The 23,292-nt window shown below is 39.4% G+C and overlaps 1 protein-coding gene across 1 annotated transcript in view; it reads left to right on the top strand.

Annotated features, from left to right (window-relative positions):
• The first annotated feature begins 3,849 nt into the window (after window positions 1-3,849).
• RUNX1T1 (RUNX1 partner transcriptional co-repressor 1) overlaps window positions 3,850-23,292 on the top strand; it is a 148,220-nt gene continuing 128,777 nt past the window's right edge. Inside the window, 2 exon segments of the mRNA XM_082233658.1 lie at window positions 3,850-3,961; window positions 3,963-3,982. Of these exon segments, the coding sequence (XP_082089784.1) occupies window positions 3,867-3,961; window positions 3,963-3,982 (115 nt within the window). The 5' untranslated portion in view covers window positions 3,850-3,866.

Genomic DNA, 23,292 nt, shown 5'->3' with positions numbered 1-23,292 from the left:
TTATTTCATATAGCTATTTCTTTACATTTCCCATCTGACTTAGTAGTTTTGGTGCATATGTGTGCTAACCTTAAAGGAATTAAGAATGTATTTTGCAAATAAAAGGTCACATGCATTTCTCCCACATCTGTTTATAGTAATTATGAACATAATTAGCATAAGAATTACAAGCGAAGTAATGACGAGCTGAGCTGAGCAGTGAGGTATTATAGTATAATGGTCATATGTTGGCATTCTCACATTATAACACACTAGAATTCACATATTCAATGCAAGAAAGGAAATGCTAGGTTTTGAAGCATTAAAACAGCTAAAAAAAATCTCTCTGCCTGAGGCAGATGGACTTCCTTGCTTTATAAGGAGGTAACCCGTTATTAAGAGAGAATCAGCTGAAATTAAGATTTGTAGCCTCCAGCTTGGACTTTCAGACAGCTGTGATTATGAATGGTTCGTCTGTTACACATTTTTACTCTGACCACCGTGTATATTGCTTTCTTTAAAGCAAAAAAGGGGGAGGGAGAGGTGGGCAGAACAAACATTTTCACAACAAATGATTTGTTCTAAAAACATGGCAGTTTTCTGTGAGATCTACCAGATAGGAAAGATTTAGATACTACAGTTCCTGTGATGTCTAAAATATATCTTAAATCTGGAGAATAAGTGCTAATATTTTGAGAAGACTCTCCTCCCCTCACCACCATAGGAAAATGTTCTGGAGACCTAGGGCCCAATCCATGGTAATTTTGCTTTACATCATGGCTGCACAGCTATGTCCTGTGGTGCATAGTTTGCATAGAATAGGCATAAGAGAAGTTTCTGGAAGATTCTGATTATTTCACTAACAACCCATCCTGTGCATTTTTACTTGAAGTAAGTCCACTGTGTTCAATAGGACTTACACTGCAGCCGAAGACCATCTGTGGATTCCACAGAAAGCATCCCTGATTCATTCAGATTTGCTGCTGGAGCAGATGCACCCAGCTGAAGCAAATTGAGCATACTTTTCACTCTCTTTATAATGTAGGCTTGATTTCTATCGAATATGGTTATCCATACATGACCATTATAGAAGGCGATGAGAAGGTGGGGGAAAGTTGCTTGCGTTTCGAGAATGAAACAATCTGCATAGAGAACCAGAGGTCTCTTTAGACACATAATATTTTGCTCTTTCATCAGTGTACATTCAGACATCCTTTCTGGCAGTGATTGTGCAGTTATTCACCTCAAATTTATTTGTAGCAAGTAAAAAAAGAGAAGTTATTGGGACTTGGTTCTGAGTAACTATGCTGAAGATCAATGTGTGATCACAGAACACTTAACGCAGAGCACATTTTGTTGGTATAAGCCTTGCGATGTATTCTGAGGAATGAAGAATTAGAAAATAATATCTTGTGCTATGTCCCAATGATACCATGAGGTTTTCACATTATTGGATTAGTAGAGGATTTATGACAGAGTCATCTTTATGTGGCATTTCATTACAGTGTCACAATTTTCACACACACACTCACACACATACCCTTTCCTCTGGTGTTAAGATTCTGCTTTTGGCCTTTGTTATGTGTTAAGTCCTCTTCCATATATTCTTTGGTGGGGAAAGGAAGCATTTGGTCCAAGTGTATTGCTCTGGCTGCTATAGTTGCCTAGTATTCCCTCTTTTGATTTGTTGATCAGCAGTCATCCCAAGGGGAATAGACAATTTTCAAAGTAAATTATCATTGCTATCATAGTCTTCTCAACATGGAAATGTTTCATTCCATGCTCTTTTATTTTTTAAGAAGAGCCCTGTGGATCACGTCAAACATCCATCTGCAGTGTAATCTTATATGTGCTTGCTCAGAAGTAAGCCTTATTGATTTCAGTGGAACTTCTGAAGAGACATGCTTTGGATGGTGCTGCTAGTTTTGCCTTCTTTCTCCAATCGCAGCAAACAGATACTCTCATTTTCCTACTCATATTGAAATACTGCCCCTCAATGAGGCCAAACTTAGATTCACAAAATGTTTAGGGGTCTGCATACCCCTGAGTCCTCCCAGGAAAAAAGCACTGGCTAGAGGTATTCTAAGCACAGATGTGCCATTTAATTATCATGGACAATAACAATTTGTTAATGTTTCCTCCATGAATTTGGCTAATATGCTGGTGCCAGCATATTCAATGAATTATTTTCTTTATACTTGACTTGATTCTCTGTGGTTTCACTGGACGAACTTAAAATAAGTCATGTGGGGTCTAGATTTCCAAGTCACCAATTTAATGATGGAAACCTTATGTGGAGAAAGAATAACTACAGTTCTTTTTAGATGCAGAAGTAGTAGATTAAAAAGTATGGATCTCTTTTATTAAAGGTGTTTGCTAAGCTCACTAAATGCTTAAACAAACAGGGAACCCACAAATGTTTTAAAAAATGAAAGCAATACATTAGACATCACTTTAATTTATGAGATTGGACCAGGCAGATAATTGCCCTTTAATCTGTTTCCACATAAAAGAAATGGCTGAGGAAACTCTTTGCAAGAGGTGTGTGTGTGTGTGTTCATCTATTGACATGTTGAAGCCTTATGTATTCTAATTAGATTTCAGCTGGTGGATCAGAACCCAAAATTGGGACATGTCACAGCCTCAGTGCCACCACCATTTTCCTGTCATCTTTTCAGTGGGTGGTTGCCTTTTAAGAAGGGCCAATCGTGAGAGAGGAGAATGAAAGCAATAGAGGTGGATTCATAGGGTAAATTAACTGTGTCTCATGTTGCAGAATGTTAGGAGCTAAGGGGAGTCCCAAGTCTGACAGACTTGAAAACTTACTTTGATGTGTTCAGAATATTTCAGTTTTTCTTCATCAGTTTTAAGAAGGTATGAGAAAACTGAGATGGTTAAGATTACACTTTTTAGAATGAGCAAGTAAAAGAGGGCCAAGTTACTTTGGCCCTTTGGGCAGGTCTTAGTTTGGTCCAGATCAGGACAATTCAAATAACGGAGGCAGCAGCATATTCATCCATTGCATTTATATACCACCTTTCTGCCGAAGGCATCCAAAGATGTTTGCAATTTTAAAGGACTAAAAATCAAAATTCCTGGTTGCTGCAGGTTGTCATGAAATGCACCAATAATTGACGAACTTTTTCTTAGGTTCGTCATCCCTCTCCATGTAACAAGGAGACATTTCAGCCTTCCCTGCAAGGTGCTTTGTCCAAGGGCCTACACTGAGGGAAGTATGAGTACAAATAAATAATGGTTAGGTGAACTTTGCTTGTTCTTGGCGGATCTTCATGGCCCATAATAATCTGGATGATACGTATTTTACCAAAGGAGAAGAAGAAAGGAGAAGATAAAACCAGTAAACTGATCATGGAACTGAGAGAACCAAAGTTTTAATTTCTAGAACATTCTAGTCATGCAGCGGTAAAGGAAATCCACTTTCTGTCTGGAATGCCATCATTGTCCTTGCTTCACATATTTGCATTTTGGGACCTGGCATTAAGAACTGAGGGGAAGCCCTGGCACAGATCGAACCTTTCCTTCAGGTATTCTATTCAGGCAGACTTGATTTTTTAAAATTTATTTATTTTTGAAAAAAAGAAGACGTATGGAAAATATTCCCTCGAGAAAGGGCCTTTGGCTTAATGGCAGTTTCCCAGGCCGGAAGATGGGTGCTTCCTTAGCAGGTGTGTCTGTGCATATATGTGCGCCAAAGTTGGGCTCTCCATCCCCATGAGGAGAAGTTTGCTCCCACCTCTAGGCGAGTGCCCCCTCCCTCCTTCTCCCTCTCTCTCTGTTTATTTTCCTGCTTCCATCTGGGCCATGCTGATATTGTAATCACCCTGATGCACATTGCCTCTCCTTCCCCCTCCTTTCTCTCACATACAATGTGCCATCCTGACAAGGCTTTTACTTCAGATAAGCTGCGATGTGTGTTTAATGAATACAAAGCCCTAGCTGCGCTGCTGCCTCGGCTCCTGCCTGCGCTCTCCTCAGCCAGAAGGTAATCTCCAAGCATTTTGAAAGTGGTGTTGCGGGGGGGGGGAGAGATGCTTCTCCTTCCCTCCCTCCCTCCCTCCCTCCCTTTCTCAGTGCCCCCTCCCCATCTCCTCTAAATGATGCTGAAGTCGATAACAGCTCCGGAGAAGTGAAGATGTAACCTCTTATCTTGCTTCTCTTCTTAGCTGGTGGGGAATTTACATTTAAAGATTAGCCTGGAGTGAGAGAAAAGGGATCTGCCTTTTGTTGTGTGGGGTTATGAGGCATCTAACCTCACCTGGCCTGGCCTTGCAATCTCCCATCAGCTCAGTTATTCAAACAGGACTTGCAAAGGTGAGATTATTTTATCTCTCCTCTCTCTCTCCATCTCTCCCCCCCACCCTTATCTTTAATTGGTTTTAGTGTGGCTACTCTGAATGGGTTTAGGGTTTGTTTTTTTGTTTAAAAAAATCCGTGATACAGCAAAGGAAGTGTGGTTTTGTGGCAAATAGATTATTTATTTACTCGGCTTTAAAAGCATTAGATAGACAGAGAGGATGAACATCGTAACAATTTGATTACCTCTTTTATTGGGTGAGAATGGGTAGCAAATAGTCTCTGTGTGTAGGGGGGAGAAGGGAAGCTTTGAAAATGTCCATTGCTTTTTTAAAAAAGTTTCAGAAGGGTTTCATCCCTTTCCTTTTTATCCCACCTTTACTGAAGTTTCTGCATATGGATTATATTCTGAGTGTTTTGAGATAATGGTTGTCATAAAACAACAATAAGTGCAATTGGTAATGGGAGTCCAATGCATTAATCCCACTGAGTGCAATGGGACTTAAACTTCCTTGTAACAAATTCTTGGGATTGCAACCTCGGGGGATTTCTGGTTTGAATTTTATGCCAGAATTGTATGCATGACTATTTGTAAGAGGGATACTGTTAATTTCTTTATTTAGTGAAGGACTCGCTGTGCTTTCTGCTTAGCCTCTGTTTGGTTTTTAGGTGATAGGACTTAAGTCCACAAATGCATGCTTTTTATATTTTAAATTTTGATACAGTTCTTAGAATTCCTCAGAACAGGAAAGAATGATAAGCTGTTTTTTTCTAGGCAAGGGACAACTCAAACACCATCTGGAAGTAATTTTTTTAAAGTCCCCAATAAACCCCTCTGGCTTCAGAATACCCCAGTCCTAAGCACCGTTACTTGAAAGTCAGTTCTACTGAAATGGGCAGATCTTGCTTTAAACTCAATTTGTTTTTGTTTTGAGATATTAACACCTTCCTCTGGCTGCAGCGCTTGGCCAGGTGTTGGCATAACTGGATACAGAGATATGATCCAGTAGCTAAGAGTCTAATTAAAATTTGTGTAAAGCCAAGAAGGGGCGGTAGGACATGTATCTGTGTTGACAACAGAAGATCAATAGCGTAAGACAATAGAGTCCCATTATTTTACTTCCATTGACTGAATATATTGACATTTCAGGTTTATGATTGCCTCAGTGAACATGATGGAACACAAGTTCACAAACCAACAGGCAGAGTGCCACATATATTACTGTATGTCATATCTGCCTTCAAGCTACCTTATCACTGAAGCAGAATAGTAATGGATGGTTGCAGAACACTTGGGAAGGTTTAGCCTCTATCAGTTACAAAGCTGACATACAGCAGGTCTTGGGAGCATCTATAGTTGCACCTAGAATTATGGTGGCCCATGTTTACCTGCTAGGGCTGCTGCAGTTTAGAGTTTAAGAGCTAAGAGCAGACAACATAATAAGGTACTTAGGTTTTCATATTTTATATGTGGGAGAAGACATTTGAAAGTTTCCCATGAGAACAGATTGGGCAACTATGCACAATTCCATTGGTGCTGAAGTGCCAAAGCACCTGCTAGAGTTTCCTTGGATTTGTAGACTATGAGTGAATTCAAAAGCAAAGTTTAAATGAGATTTCTTTCTCCTGTCTTTCTGTATGCACACTGGATCAATTTCTGGTGGTAAAGAGGAGGCTGTGCATGGAAAGGATATTATGGGCTTGGGTTTTCTTCTTCTATTCTGACCATTAAATGGTACTGTGAGAGTTCTTACATATATGGAAGACCTATTGACCGTGAAATATATAGCAAGCCTTATTATCTCAAATTCTTTGAGATACTCTGTAAAATGGAACTGGCAGCACAATAAGACCCCATCAGTGTTAGGCAAGCATGGAGACAGAAATTAATTTAAAGCAGACAAAGAGCTAATATGAAAAGAGCCACTAGTGATTTAACCCATTCTAGAAGAAGTTTAATGAAAATATAAAATACATTTCAGAATATTGTACTGTAATAGTACAACAGTTGTGGTCAGGCAGTGGACTACTGATGCCCCCGTGAGATGGGAAGGAGAAAATGAGTCCTTCATAACATTTTCATGAAAATTTTAGGTTTCTGTTTGATCAGCAGGTGCTGTTGAGATGAAAGTCATGTGTAGATTTTCAGAAGGCCAAAAGTGTCAATTCAGAAAAGGAAAGTGATAAGAGAAAATGCAATCAGTTTTCCTGTTTTCAATTTGTGCAGGAATTGAAGAGCTGTTTTGTTAAACTGCTACATCTGCTCCAATATGAATATTGAACTACTTCCACTAAAAATAACACCCTATAATTTGCAAGCCACTGCAATCTTTTGTTAATGTGAGTGGGTTATTTGGGGGGGGGGATCTGTTCTGAAAAATCTCTAGCTTTATGTGCATTTTTTTTCCCTGGCACTTTTATCTGGTGCAGGAAAAATGGTGTTAAGCAATTAGGACCTTAGCTTGGTGATAGACTATAAAAAAATGGCCTTTGTAGCTAAATATTAGTATACTATTTAGCAAATATTAATTGTGGGGAAAACAACTTTGCATTTCCCCACCTCAACACAATGCAGAGTCATAACCCCAGCATTTCTTGCTGATCTCAATGAAACCCTTATTCATTTTCTACTACTTTTCCACTCTGCAAAGAAAGACAGAGTTCCCTGTTTCTTATTATACCAGCAAATCAAAATTTTAAGGTAATCAAGGGTATTTTAGTTAATAGGGCTTTCAGGGCAATTTCCCCCCATATTTAAATAAAATGATTAAATTATCCTTGAGTGTATTCATTAAAAGATGCTCTTCAGTAGTGTTGTTAATCAAGTTTTATGGAATGTGCAGGACACAAATTGTGGAAAGCAAGAGGGGGTTAGAAATTATGGAGTAGGCTAGGGAAATAGCTAGAAATTTATAAAAGCATATATTTTTTATTTTAAACCAGTGAAGGAAAAATATGTGTGTGATCTAAAACATATGGTAATACTTTGTGACTAGAAAAAGAAATAAAGACAAGACAAGACAGATAGACAGAAAGAAGGGGGGAAAGGTACAATTAAGCAAAGATTGATTTTAATGCAGTTCTTGCTACTTGCATGATGGGTACAGAATCCCTGCTTAGAAGTAATTTTAAGATGTGCATTTTTCTGTGCCACTGTAGATGTGCTCCAAGTACAGACGTTTGTTAAAAAATAAAATGAAAAAGAAACTAAGGTAAAATGGGATGTTGAGTATTACTGAATTCAGTGGAACTTTGCACAAGTAAAGGCAAGATCTTTAGTTTTCTATGCATTTTTTATTTAGGTATCTGGAATGAAGAGATTTAAAATAAATAAAAAAAACACCCCATGAAAGCACAATATATTTTAAAGCAGCTTTTTGCAAATTTGCCTTTATAGGCAAGACTCCATCTAGTGGAGTGAATTTGCTTCGCCATCAGTAACAAGCACACAGGGCCATTGTTTGCTCCTTGATACTAGCAGTGTTAAAACTGTAAATTATTGGTTCTGATAGGTTATTCTCCATCACATCTTAGAAACTGGAAATGTTAACCACCACCTGAGAAAGTAGCTTCATGGCCTACATCTGTTGTACAAAAACCTATAGTTAGCTCGGTGGCTATAGGAAGCTTCAATATGTCTGCCTGGCTGGATGTTAATATGCAATTTGCATAAGTACCAGTCATTACCACCAACCAGTTTCCCTTTGTGATTCACTTTATCTGAAGAGCTATAGCCTACATTTCTTGCCTGACTGATGATGACCGCACAGTCACCTCCCTAGGTGGTAGTTCAAATGTCATGTTTCAATTCCGTAGGTCAAAAGACTTTCCACAATGGTCTGTCTGACTGATGTTCTGTTTTCAATGTAACATTCACCTCATTTGCCTGGGAGCAGCAGGAGTCAAACTACTGTTTCACCACAAGGTTAGGTACATACACACAACTTAGGGTTACATCAAGCCTTTGCATTTCTGACATATGAACCTCCTGGCCATATTTTCCTTTTCCATTGGTTCAGTTGTGTTAAAGCAACAACAACAACAAATCATTGGTTTCTGCTTTAATATTCTGGTTAAATGTCTACTGTATTGAAAATATTTAATCTGGTAATAAATTCAGATGTTGATGTTTGTGCTAGAGGAGAAGGCCATGTACTTAATCATACAGGAAATGGATCTCATTTATAATTCCCCATTTAAAAGCTCTAAGGTAACATGGCTAAGAAAGTTCTTCCCTTGAGAGCCTGAAGACTGGAAGAAGTTTCCAGTCAGTTTGGGTAGCATTGGCCTAGATGGAATGTTGCATTGTGGGATGGGACAGTACCTAAGAACAGAAAACTGCTATATACTGTAGACGGGTTTGGAACATAGAAAGTGAGACAGATCGGAACTGCTCCAACGTGAGATACTTAGCATGCTACAAGATAGCCAGTTAAGATACTTCTGCAAAGGAAATTAGGAAAGAGTGCTGCAGTTGATTAAGAAAGCATGCTTGGAGAGACTTCCAGGTAGGATTGTTTGTCAAAGTGATTATGCTGCTCAGTTGCCAGAAACGTGATAGCATTGCCAAACATTTATGGACAATGGCGCCAGGTTGTTGGTTACCGGTAGTTCTTTTCTTTCTAAGCAAACTTGTACTGTTAGGGGGGAAATGCAAAAAGTATTGCAGAAAGCCTGTCAGCAGATCAAGTATGACATTAAGTTCCATAGATGAGAATTTAGGCACCTTTTAGGCACTACAATTGTGCTCTTTGAGAAAATGTTGAAGGAGGTTTAGTTCATGACCTAGCTATTCACTGAAAGCCTTCAACTTCCACCTCATATTGTATATTATTTTCTGAGGTAATGCAGGTTTTAAATGTACAGTGATATACTTAAACTCAAAGAATTAGTAAGCTACATTGATATTTCTCACATTCGCGCATTTCTTCTGCAAAATTGCAATACTTCAAATAAAGGCTAATTGTGTCAATGGAAGAACACTCTCCTCATGTCTTGCCCATATGATCTCTTTAATAGTTTCGTTGCATTTGTTAAAGTTGACTCTAGTGGAACAGGTATTTGAACAATGAGTTTTTCTCTCTTAAAAGTGAGAAAAGGTTGAAATCCTATGTATGTGGTATGTGAAATCCCCCTTTGAATACAGTTAAACATACTTCTGATTAAACATGCATTAGATGCCACTATCAGTAAAGTATTCTATTAACTGAAAAGCAAATGGTAGTGGTGCTTAGCTGGAGCTGCATTTCGTATGAAAATACTTGCAGAGAGTTGGCCATGTCAAGATATGTTTGGTTCAGTATTTTTGTTTTCTGACTTTGAAATTGCAACACTCCAATGCCAAGATATTCAGGCGGTAATCAGTGTGATAGTGCCCACTTGTTGTTCTGAATTTGTTTTGAAGAAGCTTCCTTAATGTATTTGTTAAAGGAAGGCAAATACTTCACACACACACACACACACACACACACACACACAGCATCACACATAATGCTAAGCTTTACTGTGAACTTGCAAACCACAAGTTTGGGTTCAGATGCAACACTAAGCTGAACTATGGTTTAGCTGACAGCAGCAGGACCAGAGGAGGAGACTTCTTTCTAGGAACCTGTACTACACTCTTTCATGCTAAGCCAGGGTGTGGCTTAGTTTTGCACCCAAACTGTGCCACTGCCAGAATTCCATTGTTATGGCTTTGCAATTGGCTTTCTAAAAGTTCATTGAAAAACTGCATGGTTTTTGAACCACCATAACCTCAGGTTAACATTGTGTTGCTTCTAATGGGGTCCCACTATTATGGTGAAAGTAGCAAAGTGGTGACGCCCTCATATACTCCAGCAGCCCCTGTCACCAATTCTGCTTCGCATTTGTAGGACATTTGAGGGAAGCCTCTTCAAAACGTTGTTAGGTTTTGCACATGTGCAGTAGCTTCCCTTTCACCTTGGCTCCCCTCTCCAATAATTCCCTGTCCGGATAACACATGTTGCTGTATATTTTTGAATTTCAGCAATTCTGGAGAGTGATAATTGCACAGAGCTGTAGCTCACTGGTGGAACACCTGTTTGAAGATCCCAGATTCATTGCCTAACATCTCCAGGTTAAAAAGGATTAGGTTACCAGTGTGATGAAAAACACCCTTGCCTGAGAACTTGGAGAGCTGCTGCCAGCCCACAGTAAACAAGACTGAGCTAGATTGAGAAATAGTTTGTGTGAAGCCATTTCCTGTGTGAATGATCTTTGGTGTGAGAACAGGAGAGTCACACATATGTAAGATGATGACATTTCTTATGGGCACAGGTTCTGGTCCTGTGCACTACTATGTTATCTCATTGATGTATGTGCACTCTAAGGTACATGGGCCCTTGCTCAGATAAGACCCATGCAAGCCGAGTGAGACAAGTGTATTGAAGAAGCTTCCTGCAGGATTGTAGCTGTGGTTTCCCAGGTGGAAGGATTTCACGTGTGGAGCTTGCTAATTCTGTTGTAGCAAGCACAACTATTTTTTGTGACACCTTAAAACCCGACATATTACCGTATTTTTCCTTGTATAAGACTAGGCTTCCCCCCTTAAAAATAATGTGCAAAATTTTGAGGTGTCTTATACATGGATAGATCATTCCCCATTTTCTTAAATGAGAATAGGGGACGTCTTATACATGGGGGCGTCTTATAGATGGAAAAATACAGGAATTATGGCAGCATTTCTGTTTCACAGAGCCCAGGGATTCTGCAAAGCGTTCCAAGGAGTCCCGCAAAGAAAAAGTTGGAACGGTGGACAAGCACGCATAATGTGTGATTTCCATTGAGCTGCAGCCGTGGGGATTAAATGCACTACTCAAACCATTGTCCTGGGAATCCCTTCCCCTTCTTTCCTTCCCTTTACCATGCTTTCCATGGTTAAGTCAATAGCAGTTGGCAGGCGAGAGAGGGAGGGTAGTGTTGCTTATGCAACTTCTCAACGGTGCATATTGCTGCTGGCTACCAAGAGGAAGTGGGGGCCAGGCAGTGGGAAACTTGGTGTGCACCCAATCCGCTGCTTCCATCCTTGCTTTGCCCCGCCCCATCGGTAACCGGCAGCATCATGTGGCATTGGGTAAGCAATTCTGCCCTGCCCACGTGTTCAAGCACTTGTCACGGGAATCCCTCTTCCCCAACCCACAACCTTCCATTAAGCTGCAGCCTGGCAGCAATGGTTAAATATATGGTCAGATACAAACTGTCTCTCATTGGAGCCGAAGCCTTAACAGAGATTGACAGCAAAGTTTTTATAGGTCCCAAAGTTGCTGCTTTTAAATGTTACCTCCAGTACCGGATTTACGTATATGCTAAACAAGCTATAGCTTAGGGCCCCACTCTCTTGGGAGCCCCCCAAAATTTAAAGGAAACAAAACTGGATGTACATTTCCAAAATATAAGATAAAAAACAAACAAAATGGCTTTAGATACCTATTAGGTTCATAAATTACCATATAGCATATATTTAACACAAAAACCAGTGACAATTTGTTGACAAAGGACAGCTGGACATACAAAGGGCCCCATTACCTTTGGTAGCTTAGGGCCTCACCAAACCTAAATCCGGCCCTGGTTACCTCTCTGGCTGGCTCTCTTCCTTGATCTCCCCAAAATCCCACCTCCTCCCCACCCTGCTGTACAAAAATTTTTTTTGCAAAAGTTTTTACTGCAAGGATTCCACTGGAATTTTGTTTAAAGCGAAGGGTTCTGCCGCTGCGAAAAGTTTGAGAACTGCTGTATTGTGGCATAAGAGGACCAGAGCCCATTTTGTGGGCCAAAGCACATTTTCTCAGATCCATGAACTATAATCCTCTGTTGTCTGGTATATACCAGGTAAGGAGAGTAACAAGATGGATTAGACAGCTGGTGGCAATTCTGTGTGGCTCTCTCAACTTTACTTTATAAATCATGGCTCTACAGTCTTTGTTTTGTGTGTGACAGAGATGAGATCAGCTGACAATGACAGCAGCAGTGAGCAAACCGTGTTTGCAGCTGGGCAATTACAGAAGTCCATAAGATATGGGACTGTCAAGCATGAACACAGATGCCTTCAAAGTTCTGTTTTTCTTCTATGTGGAAGTCATGGGCATGGAACAGATGCCTTCAATTTGGAGAAACCAGCCTCTGGATATAATAGGTTCTCTCTTCTCTTTGTTCTCTAGGGACTGTCCCTCGTCAATGAAATTAGATGAGGGAGAGGGAGGAAAAAAGAAAGAAAATTGTGTGTGGAGGGTTCTTGTGTTTTCACTGTGATACATGATACTAAACTATTTGTAAGATAGAATGGCTTGTTATATTTAAAAGGTGCATTGGATTAATAGATGCACTTCATTATACAAATGAATAGATACAGTTGATTAAATTCTTATTTCCTCCCCCCTTTTTGATTGATTTTGAACCACTGTTTTTTCTAGGTTAGTATCAAATTGACATGGGGGTGGCGTTTTCTCCTGTCACTGGGCTGCTTAGGGTTTCAGCTAGTCTTCAAGAATAGATGATATGCAATTTTAAATGTGGAGGCATGTCAATAAATTAATGTGTGGAAATAGTATATGCCATTTTTCTCTCATTTCTTCTGAGATCTGACAAGGTTATATGTGGGAACAGTTGCACAAAAATTCAAAGTCACATAATTTCTCCCTCGTAACATGTTGGTGGGATTGCTAAACAACAACAACAAAACTGCTAGGTTTCTTTGTCATTGTGAGTCTGAAGAAAGACATAAAAATGGGGAAGATGGATCTTTCTTTTTTTAATGGAAAGTAGCATATTTTAACATTAGCTGCAATGTCAGATAAAATATTTGAAAAACAGTAAGCCAGTTATGTATGAGAGCAGGAAATAAGTATTCAACCCATTGATTCATGCACAATGCCACAATAATTTCATTGGAATTATCTGTTGATTTGCATGAACTTGAATAATTTTTTCATGGATTCTCCAAGCTGCAGTATGATTTAGTGAGACCTACAGTAGCTGTTCTTTTGTAAATTTGGCTTTTTCTCTCAGCTTATAAATATTAATTCTTACCAAGAGACAAGGTAGAACCTTTCTTCTTCCTAGAATTATCCTTAAACCGTTTGAAATGTTGTAATCCCCTTGTGTTGTTATATTTAGTTTATTCTCAGTTTAGCTCTTTAAATTACCAGTGGTGGTGGTTGAGTGAAGTTGGCTGTCCTCCAAACCAGATGATAAACTGGAGGTGTGATGTTTCATGTTATAATTGCTCATGGATGCTGAATCACTGTTCAGTAGAGAAGTGTGTTGCCAGCTATCTTAGCGTATCTCTCTAGTGTCCCTGATTGGAGATCTCTCTGAATTAAAGTTAATTTTTTAAGTCTGGAGTGTGAATTTAAGATTTTAAGATTCTAGCTTAATCTGCATGTGTGTGTGTGTGTGGTGAAGGTTGTTTACCAATACAGTGGTACCTCGGGTTACAGACACTTCAGGTTACAGACTCCACTAACCCAGAAATAGTACCTCGGGTTAGGAACTTTGCTTCAGGATGAGAACAGAAATCGTGCGGCGGTGGCGTGGCAGCAGTGGGAGGCCCCATTAGCTAAAGTGGTGCTTCAGGTTAAGAAAAGTTTCAGGGTTAAGAACGGACCTCCAGAACGAATTAAGTTCTTAACCCGAGGTACCACTGTAATGATGACTTAGTTCCCCATTTACATTACAGTACAAGTGTATGGTGTGTTAGGGGAAATGTAGCATTTCTGGTGGGGGACACATCATACTCCTTTTGGGGGTATTTGTCCACCTTTGGTCCCCACCCTGCACTCAGCTCTCACCTGCGTCTCCTAGAAGCTGTAAGCATGTGACAGTGGCCACACTTCAGGAACAGCTTCGACTGGCCAGCTAAATCAGGGTAGGGTAGCCAATGGGTCTCAAACCTTTGGGGAGTTAGGGACTTCCCCTGTGTGTGAAGACAGCCCTTTGGCTATACACAACAAACTCTGATGGCTTGAGCAGATGAAACCAACAGTGGGTCCAATAGTCAAGAAGGCAGTTTCTGCATATGCTGTAGAGGGAAGTGAGGGGCAGATGGGGTTCGTCAACCTTGGAAAGTAGCCCATCTAGGAGAAGGAAAACTCTGATCCTAAACTGATGCTTTGTGTCATATCTTTGGGAAAAGAAAAGGCTAAGGAGGAAACCCTACACAAATCCGGAGTGGAGTCCCATAGATGGTTGAATGGCGCCTTGTACGCCTCCTTCTGGCGACTCCTTCAGCCAAGCTGTGCCAAACATATTGCTTTTCTTTTCTTTGAACCATATCAGCAAGGCCGAGAGAGAAGTCTTATCTGGGAAGCCTAGGACCTCCTCCATATATACCCCCCAGGCTTGTGCCCCAGGAAGGTCATTAACCCCTGGAGGCGCACTCCATTGTCCTTTGAGACAGATGGATGCCAACAACAACAACACAGTTCTCAGGAAAACAGAAAAATTGGAATGTAATGGTTGGAGTTAGAGACTAGTACTGGGAAGACTCTGGTTCAAAGTCTTGCAGTGTCATGAATTTCGTTGGGTAACTGTAGACCAGTCAAATCTTGAAGTCTAATCTACTTCACAGGCTTTTTTTTTTTGAGAATCAAATGTGGGAGGAGGGTAAAGAACAGTGGATGTGGCCTTGAGCTCCTTGGATAAAAGGCAGGAGATAAATAAATAATAAAGAGCCTGATTCTTGGTGGTTGGGAATTTTTTTCTTCACTACTTATTTTTCATTTTGCACCTGATTTACTCCGACTGCAAATTGTTCTTCTACTGCCAAACATCCCTAGATAGCATCACTCCAATTTGGTGCATGTTTTTGGCTTCTTTGAAATGCTGCTGTTTAGATAGTTCTCAAATTTTACTGGTTTAAATTGCTATGTACTTACAGTCTTGTATTTTTTGCTACTGATAACTATTTCCAAACTAAATCAAATCACTAAATTATGTTAGCTAAATGTGCATTTTATTTGGTCGTTTTCTTATGTCAGAAAGCTTTTCATGTGTTTAGGGAATTTTTTAATCATGATGTTTTTGTTAGCTAGCTAGTGTGGGTTTAACTATTATTATGAAATGCTTTTGATATATTTATAATTGCTTCTGCTAGTTCTCAATATTGTGGTAGGGAAACCAATGGTTTTCCAGATGCTACTGGTCTACAAATCATCTCTGTATGTTGGCCATGGTGGCTGAGGCTGATGGGAGTTGGAGCCCAACAACATTTGGAAGGCCAGAGGTTTCCCATTCCTGGTGTATATTAACTTGCTCACTCTTCTTCTGAGCTGCATTGATCATCACCTGGAAGTGTGTGTAAATAAACTGATAATGATAATGATACCTTTATTTGAACCACAGAAATGGAGAAGTGCTCAAGAAGCAAGTTGAATTCTTTCAGCACTTTTGAGTCAGCTGTTCTAATTTTAAATATATCAAGAAGCAGGGCACTTTAAGCTTGCTTTCAGATCTTGAGATCATCTCTCAAACATTGTTCCTTACATTCTGTCCCACTCCTCCCCACCAGATCTGTGTAGAGGGACCAAGAAAGAGAACTTGGGGCAAATCCATCCATCCTTCCTTCCTTCCTTCCTTCCTTTGAGTTGGTGTGCCATTTCACTTTCTCTAAGGTTCTGCAAATTTTGGCTTGGTTTGTTAGCCAACCACTGTACCTTTCGTAGTAGGCAGTGTAGCTTGATTTTCTCAGTTTCTGTTTTGCAAATTAAGTGCATTCTTGTTGTACCTGCTCCTTGGCAAAAGGGGGATGTTACAGGAGAGGAATTGCACGTGGGGGAGCATGTTGATAGTAATTCCTTCTGATCTGGGATGCTGTGGTGGAGTCCTGGTGCATGCCATGGTCTGATGTGTGTTGAAAGAGAGAGCCTCCGCCTTTTTATGTTGCCAGTGGCTTTTAACAATATGTTACTGCTCTGGAACTTCTGTTTTAGAAAGTGAAAACTGGGACTTAACTATACAGCTGCAAATAAAACGTTTTAAGTGCAATATACAATGCAACACTAGATGACAATGGTGAGCCTTATGGAAAATTCAATGTATTTTTAAAAACGCTTTTTTAAAAAATTGTTTTTATATGTGTGTGGATTCCACCCTGGTTGCAGATCATTTGAAGTCTAGGCTGATAAAGAAGAATGAACATTCTGGAAGGTTTTCAAAGTTTGTTTTCGAAATATGTGCTATATAAGGAAGGGGCAGAAATAAGCAACTGTATCATTTGAACCAAGGTTGTTGAAGAGGAACACCCAAGAAGGTTTTTCAAAGCTATCCTTGTGGTGCTACATAAGAATGGGGTAGAAATGGGCAATAGATTCATTTAAGACCAAAAATTGTCTAATTACGGCTGCTGTCAGTGTTTCAGCCGAACCAAACCCCAGAGATTTAATGGGGGTTGGGGAACTCTCTGCTGAAAAGTCAGAAGCTGAAAGGCACATTTTCAGGGAGGGAAAAAATGCATGGTAATCTAAGAGCTTTTTCCTCTCTCCCCCATTTCATGAAAAATCTTCTTTAAAAAATAGGGACTGGAAACGTTCCTGAGAATGATGCTACATGGCTCTGTAACATTATATGCAGTAGCATTTTGGAGAAGGGGGCGGTGGAGGCGGCTGCTCATTTTTCTATGTATTGTCCCTGCGACTCATTTCCAGGAACATTTCTGTACTCATTTTAAAAGCACATGGTAAGTGTCACACTTCTTAGCTGCTTGAAATGGCTTTTACCTTTTAAAAACACTTTTAGCAGGAAGAATAAAAACCCGTTCTAAAAGTGTTTACAAATTCCTTCCTTTCTTCAAATTCACAAGAGTTTCTCTCATAGATATGACCAATTATTATTATTATTATTATTATTATTATTATTATTATTATTAGTCATTGATGCTGGTGACATTTTGGCAATATATCTGGGGATTGGGTGGAAGAAACTCCCATGACTATGAAGGAATGCAGGAACTAGTAAAATCAGATGTACATAAGATTCAGGATAAATATCTGCACCAGTGGTACAACAATATAAGAAACTGAACCTGGTGGATTACCATGACATTGTCTTCTGCTTTTAATTAACCACACTTCTGTGTTACATCCAAACTCTAAACTGTGGCTAATCTTAACTACGGTTTGTTGAAACAAGCCAGATTGATGACTGAAGGTTTGAAACTGACTTCAGTTAAAATTAAATCATACAGAAGAAAATAACAAGCAAAAGCTTCTGATGTCCTTGTGTAGGAGAAGAGATGATCCTGAAGTCTGCCTAGGCTTACGTCCACAATTCTGCCTAAATTTCAGAATATGTGTATAACATTTACATTATTTACTTAAAAAATTATGGCCATTAACTGTTATTAGGTACCTGTTAGGTACAAATAAAGAGTGATGCGCATATTGTGTTAATTACATGCCAGTAGAATTGGTGAAGAGCTGCACGTGTCTTCCTTCTGGTGTATTTCCCATGTGGTGCTCTGTTGCTGAACAAGTTGTGCGCTCCTGCTAGAGGAAAAAGACTTCACTCCATGGTAATACAATCCTGTGTGTGCTTAGGTGATGAAGGGGATCTTGGCAGTAACTAAGCAATACAGGAACTGGTAACTGCACTTGATTTTCTTTTATGTTGATTCTGATATGTGTAGTCTTTAGATCCTATTAAATTTTCTGAAAGATAAACTGCTGCAAGAGTGATTTGCCAGGCCCAGTGACTCCTCTTCTTAAAACCTTGGCTCAGCCGAGTATCTTGGAAGGGAGTGGAGGGGTGGAGATAAAAGTGCTTTGACTACAAGGTTAACTGATTTCAAATAGAAGGCTCTCTCGAGTTATTGCATTTTGCACAAAATAAATACATTTTGCATATGGTTAAGATTGATAAAAAAAATATTCTGTATGCCAGTGATTGCATTCCCATCTGTGATTAAGGGTTTCTGTCTCCATCTGGTTTTCACATTATATTTCTGTAACAAGAATCTTTTATATGGCAGAGTTCATTCGCTGTATTTTCTATTAGCTGCAGCTTGAACTACTGCATGGATCACAGATTTACACATATGGCTTTAATTACTTCATACCATTGAGAAAAAGTAATATTTGTTTGGGAATGTATGTTTTTCACTATTGCCATGGTTATGCAACATGATGAGCTTTTTAATGCCGTTCTTCTGGAGAAATACAAATTGTTTAAGGCTTTCTGTTTCAAAAGGGGTAGTGAGGGAGCTTTCAGTCATCCTGTTAGTTGCAAGAGTTAATATGTTAGGCGCGCGCGCACACACACACACACACACACACACACCATTTTTGTTGTCTAACTATTATGGGGTAAAATGAATGAAATGCAGATTGCCTTACAAATGGCTGCTGTGTATCATATTATATTTAAAGGAGATGTTAATTAAACTGTGGCTCTGCATACAGTTTACAAAATGGTGGAGAAATCCACAAAACATTGTCAGAGGTTTCTGTGAAAGGAGAAATGAGTGGTTCAGATTATGTACTTTTCACTCAGGATAGATCAATATACTTTTAAGAGGGGGGGAACCTTTCTGTTTGGTACATATAATATTGTTTTGGACAATCCATCAATATGTCTCCTACAAATTCCCTTTTCCTTGCACAAATCTGTGAAATGCATGAAATTTCTTGCTAGGTCAAACAGTGAGTGTTATCAAAGGTATTAGATGCAGACATCCTAAATTAATTTGCCTCATAATCCTATAAAATAACTATAGAAAATGACTAATGTTATAAGAATATTATTTAAAGTATGAAAGTTGATCTTTTAGGTTTGCATAGAATGAAGAGGAAAATTAGGTAAATATCATTCACTAAGTTAAGCAAATCATTGCTGTTTCCTAACTGAGTAACAGATTTTGTAAACTGTTTTTAAACATATAAAGGATATTTTATCAAATTGAAAACGTCAACATTTGGTTAACTTTGCCTTCAAAAAGCTGAACAGGAAGCTGCCCATAGTCTCTGACAGGGTATATGCTTATTATGAAAATATGTTTACATTGGGCAAATAACATTCAGCAGTAAACAAAGGTATTGCTGCTTCAGCCCAGCAAAATTAATTTGAAATAGCACATTGGACTGCATCTCATGTGGAACCAAGAAAACACATTGCTTTATATAACATTAGATTTCAGGATATCACTTTTTTTTATTCTCTATCCTGAAGTCCCAGGGCAGAATACTATCATGCCTTCCAGGCCCATCTTTATTTTTAGCTATATTTATTTACTGTCATCTCTGATCTAATTCACTAGACACTGATGTTTTATGGAATATAATTAGGCTGTATTTTTTTTTTGTCCAAATGAGCACATGCTTTTGCATGTTTAGGATCTGCTTGGTGCAAGTTTATATGTTTATTTATTTAGGCTGCCCCATATCTGTAATACTTTTGCATTATAAGAAACACGTGTAAGATTGGCTTAATGTGTGAGATACACACATTTTTTAAATTTAAAACTGGGTGAGAATTTGACTTCTAAACCTGAAAGGGAAAGAATAAGAGGCCTAGAGTCAGCATGGGCAACTGTCAGGGCCCACTACTGATGTCTTCCCTCCAGAAGAAGACCTCTGCTAGATCAGGCAAAGACCCATCTTGTCCAATACTCTGTTCTCACATGGCCAGCTAGATGCCCCTGGGAAGCCTATATGCCTGGGTTCCTCTTTATCATTTTGATTCCCCTCAAGGCTCAGGAGCCATGCTTTGTTGGGGCATGATGGAGAATTTAATGGCTCCCAGCTGCCTGGTGCTTCTTCAGAGTGCTGTGGATGCTTCTTGCTGCTGTTACTGCCACCTCCAGAGCAGCCGGCCAGGGTGGTGGATTGTACTTCTCTGAGGTTGCCTTCAGACTGAAGGCTTCCTCTGGCATCCCCTATGTGTCTACCTAATGGGCTGTATCCAACTAAGTCCCCTGCTCAGTGCCTGAGGGCCCCAGTCCTGGCGCTCAACACCTGGCCCAGGGCAGAGCCTGATGGGCTCTATAAAGGACTGCTGTCACTGCTGCTGCTGCTGGGCAGAGAGGGCTCCATTTTGTTTTGTTTGTTTTTTGTTTAAATTGCTGTTATTTTTTACCTATGTCATTTTAAACTGATACTAATGCTGTATTCTTAGTTTTTGATTTTGATTTATGTAGAAATTGTTTCCCGTTGGGTTGTGTATTTTTTTATGTGGTTTATTTATTGTTTATGACTTTTGTAATTATGTAAATCTTGTTACTCTGTAAGCCGCCTTGAGCATTGTTTTTTAACTGTGGAAAGGCGGCATACCAATAAAAAACGATGATGATGATGATAAATCAGTGTAGACCATGGGTAGGCAAACGAAGGCCCGGGGGCCGAATCCGGCCCAACTGCCTTCTAAATCTGGCCTGCAGACAGTTTTGGGAATCAGCGTGTTTTTACATGAGTATAATGTGTCCTTTTGTCCTTTTATTTAAAATGCATCTCTGGGTTATTTGTGGGGCCTGCCTGCTGTTTTTACACGAGTAGAATGTGTGCTTTTATTTAAAATGCATCTCTCTCTTTTTTAAAATTTATTAGAGGTTTAAAGATTACAGAAAAAAGAAGAAAGAAACAATGAAAAGTTAAACAAAACAAAACAATACCTTACAATACATCAGAGAAGAAAAAACAAACAAAAAAATACAGCAAAACAACAAGAAAAACAAAAACATTTAAAAACACATCCAATATTTCCATATCTTTATCTTTCAATTACTTGTTTCATTGACCTCCTCACACCTCCCTTTTTTGTATTCTAATTCAATTAGCTATTTCAGCAAATCCTTTCCATCTCTCTCAATTTTTGTTCTATAATCTAAACACAATCTAACCTTAAATTTTCCACTTTGGCCCATTAACGATCTATTTTTACTTAATTCTTTATAACATTTCTGCTAAAGCCGTATAACTTCATTCCAGCATCCTTCTAATATTCATTAATTTTGCAATGTTTCTGTAAATATACTTTAAATTTGTTCCAATCTTCTTCCACCGACTCTTCTCCCTGGTCTCGGATTCTGCCAGTCATTTCCGCCAGTTCCATGTAGTCCATCAGCTTCATCTGCCATTCTTCCCGGGTGGGTAGATCTTGTGTCTTCCAATGCTTTGCAATAAGTATTCTTGTTGCTGTTGTGGCATACATAAAGAAAGTTCTATCCTTCTTTGGCACCAATTGGCCGACCATGCCCAGGAGAAAGACTTCTGGTTTCTTCAGGAAGGTATATTTAAATGCCTTTTTCATTTCATTATAAATCATCTCCCAGAAATTCTTAATCCTTGGGCATGTCCACCAAAGGTGAAAGAATGTACCTTCAGTCTCATTACATTTCCAACATTTATTATCGGGCAAATGATAGATTTTTGCAAGCTTGACTGGTGTTATGTACCACCTGTAGATCGTTTTCATTAGATTCTCTTTTAAGGCACTACATGCCGTAAACTTCATACCTGTGGTCCATAACTGTTCCCAGTCAGCCATCATAATGTTATGTCCAACATCTTGTGCCCATTTAATCATAGCAGATTAATCGTTTCATTCTGAGTATTCCATTTCAACAGCAAGTTATACATTCTTGACAGATTCTTAACTTTGGGATCTAACAATTCTGTTTCCAATTTTGATTTTTCCACCTGGAAGCCTAGTTTTTTGTCCAAATTATAGGCCTCCATTATTTGATAATAATGGAGCCAGTCTCGCACTCTGTTTTTTAATTTTTCAAAACTCTGCAGTTTTAATCTGTCTCCCTCTTGTTCCAGAATTTCCCAATACTTTGGCCATTTGGCCTCCATATTGATTTTTTTCTGAGCCTTTGCTTTCATTGGTGACAGCCATCTTGGGGTTTTATTTTCTAGCAAGTCCTTATATCTTATCCAGACATTAAACAGTGCTTTCCTGACAATATGGTTTTTAAACGCTTTATGTGCTTTAACCTTGTCATACCACAGATATGCATGCCAACCAAATACATTGTTGAAACCTTCCAAATCCAACACATCAGTATTTTCAAGAAGCAGCCATTCTCTCAGCCAACAAAAGGCAGCTGATTCATAATAAAATTTAAGGTCTGACAGGGCAAATCCACCTCTTTCTTTAGCATCAGTTAATGTCTTAAATTTTATTCGAGGCTTCTTGCCCTGCCAGACAAATCTAGAGATGTCTCTCTGCCACTTCTTGAAACAGTCCATTTTGTCCAAAATTTGCAATGTTTGAAACAGAAACAGCATGCTTGGCAATACGTTCATTTTTATCACAGCAATTCGGCCTAATATTTAAAATGCATCTCTGGGTTATTTGTGGGGCATAGGTATTCGTTCATTTTTATTTCCCCCCCAAAATATGGTCTGGCCCCCCACACGGTCTGAGGGAAAGTAGACCCAGTCCCCTGCTGAAAAAGTTTCCTGACCCCTGGTGTAGACCCACTTATGGTTACGTAACTTAACACATACTTAACTTAAGCCGATTGGTTCCAATATGCTTATTTTAGTTATGATGTAGTTATAGAATCACAGAATTGTAGAGCTGGCAGGTATCCCAAGGGCCTTCTGGTCCAACCCCCTGCACTGCAGAAATCTCATCTAAAGCATCCATGACAGAGGGCCATCCAAGTTCTGCTTAAAAACTTCCGAGGAAGGAGAGTGCACAACCTTGCGAGGGAGAATGTTCCTCTGACAAACAGCTTTTACAAATAGTTGGATGCAGTCTATTTCTTAGACCAGGAGTGGGGAACGTTCAGCCCTCCAGATGTTGCAGAACCACAGTTCCCATCATCCCTGGCCATGCTTGCCAGAGCCGACGGGAGTTGTAGTTCAGCAAAAGCTGGAGGGCCAAAGGTTCCCCACTCCTGGGTTAGAATGAATGCACAATGCAATGGGAAGCGTCTACTGAAAGGGAATAATTCCACTGTGCTGCTGCATTGGAAGTGGTTAAATAATTCCATCAGGCCTGATAAAGAGACCCAGCATATTTGCCCTCCCTCAGCAGATGCTG

Source organism: Podarcis vaucheri (assembly GCF_965113315.1).
Source record: "Podarcis vaucheri genome assembly, chromosome: 8".
Taxonomy (NCBI): domain Eukaryota; kingdom Metazoa; phylum Chordata; class Lepidosauria; order Squamata; family Lacertidae; genus Podarcis; species Podarcis vaucheri.
The sequence above is the reverse complement of the archived record's forward strand: the minus strand, read 5'-3'. Positions and strand labels throughout refer to the sequence as shown.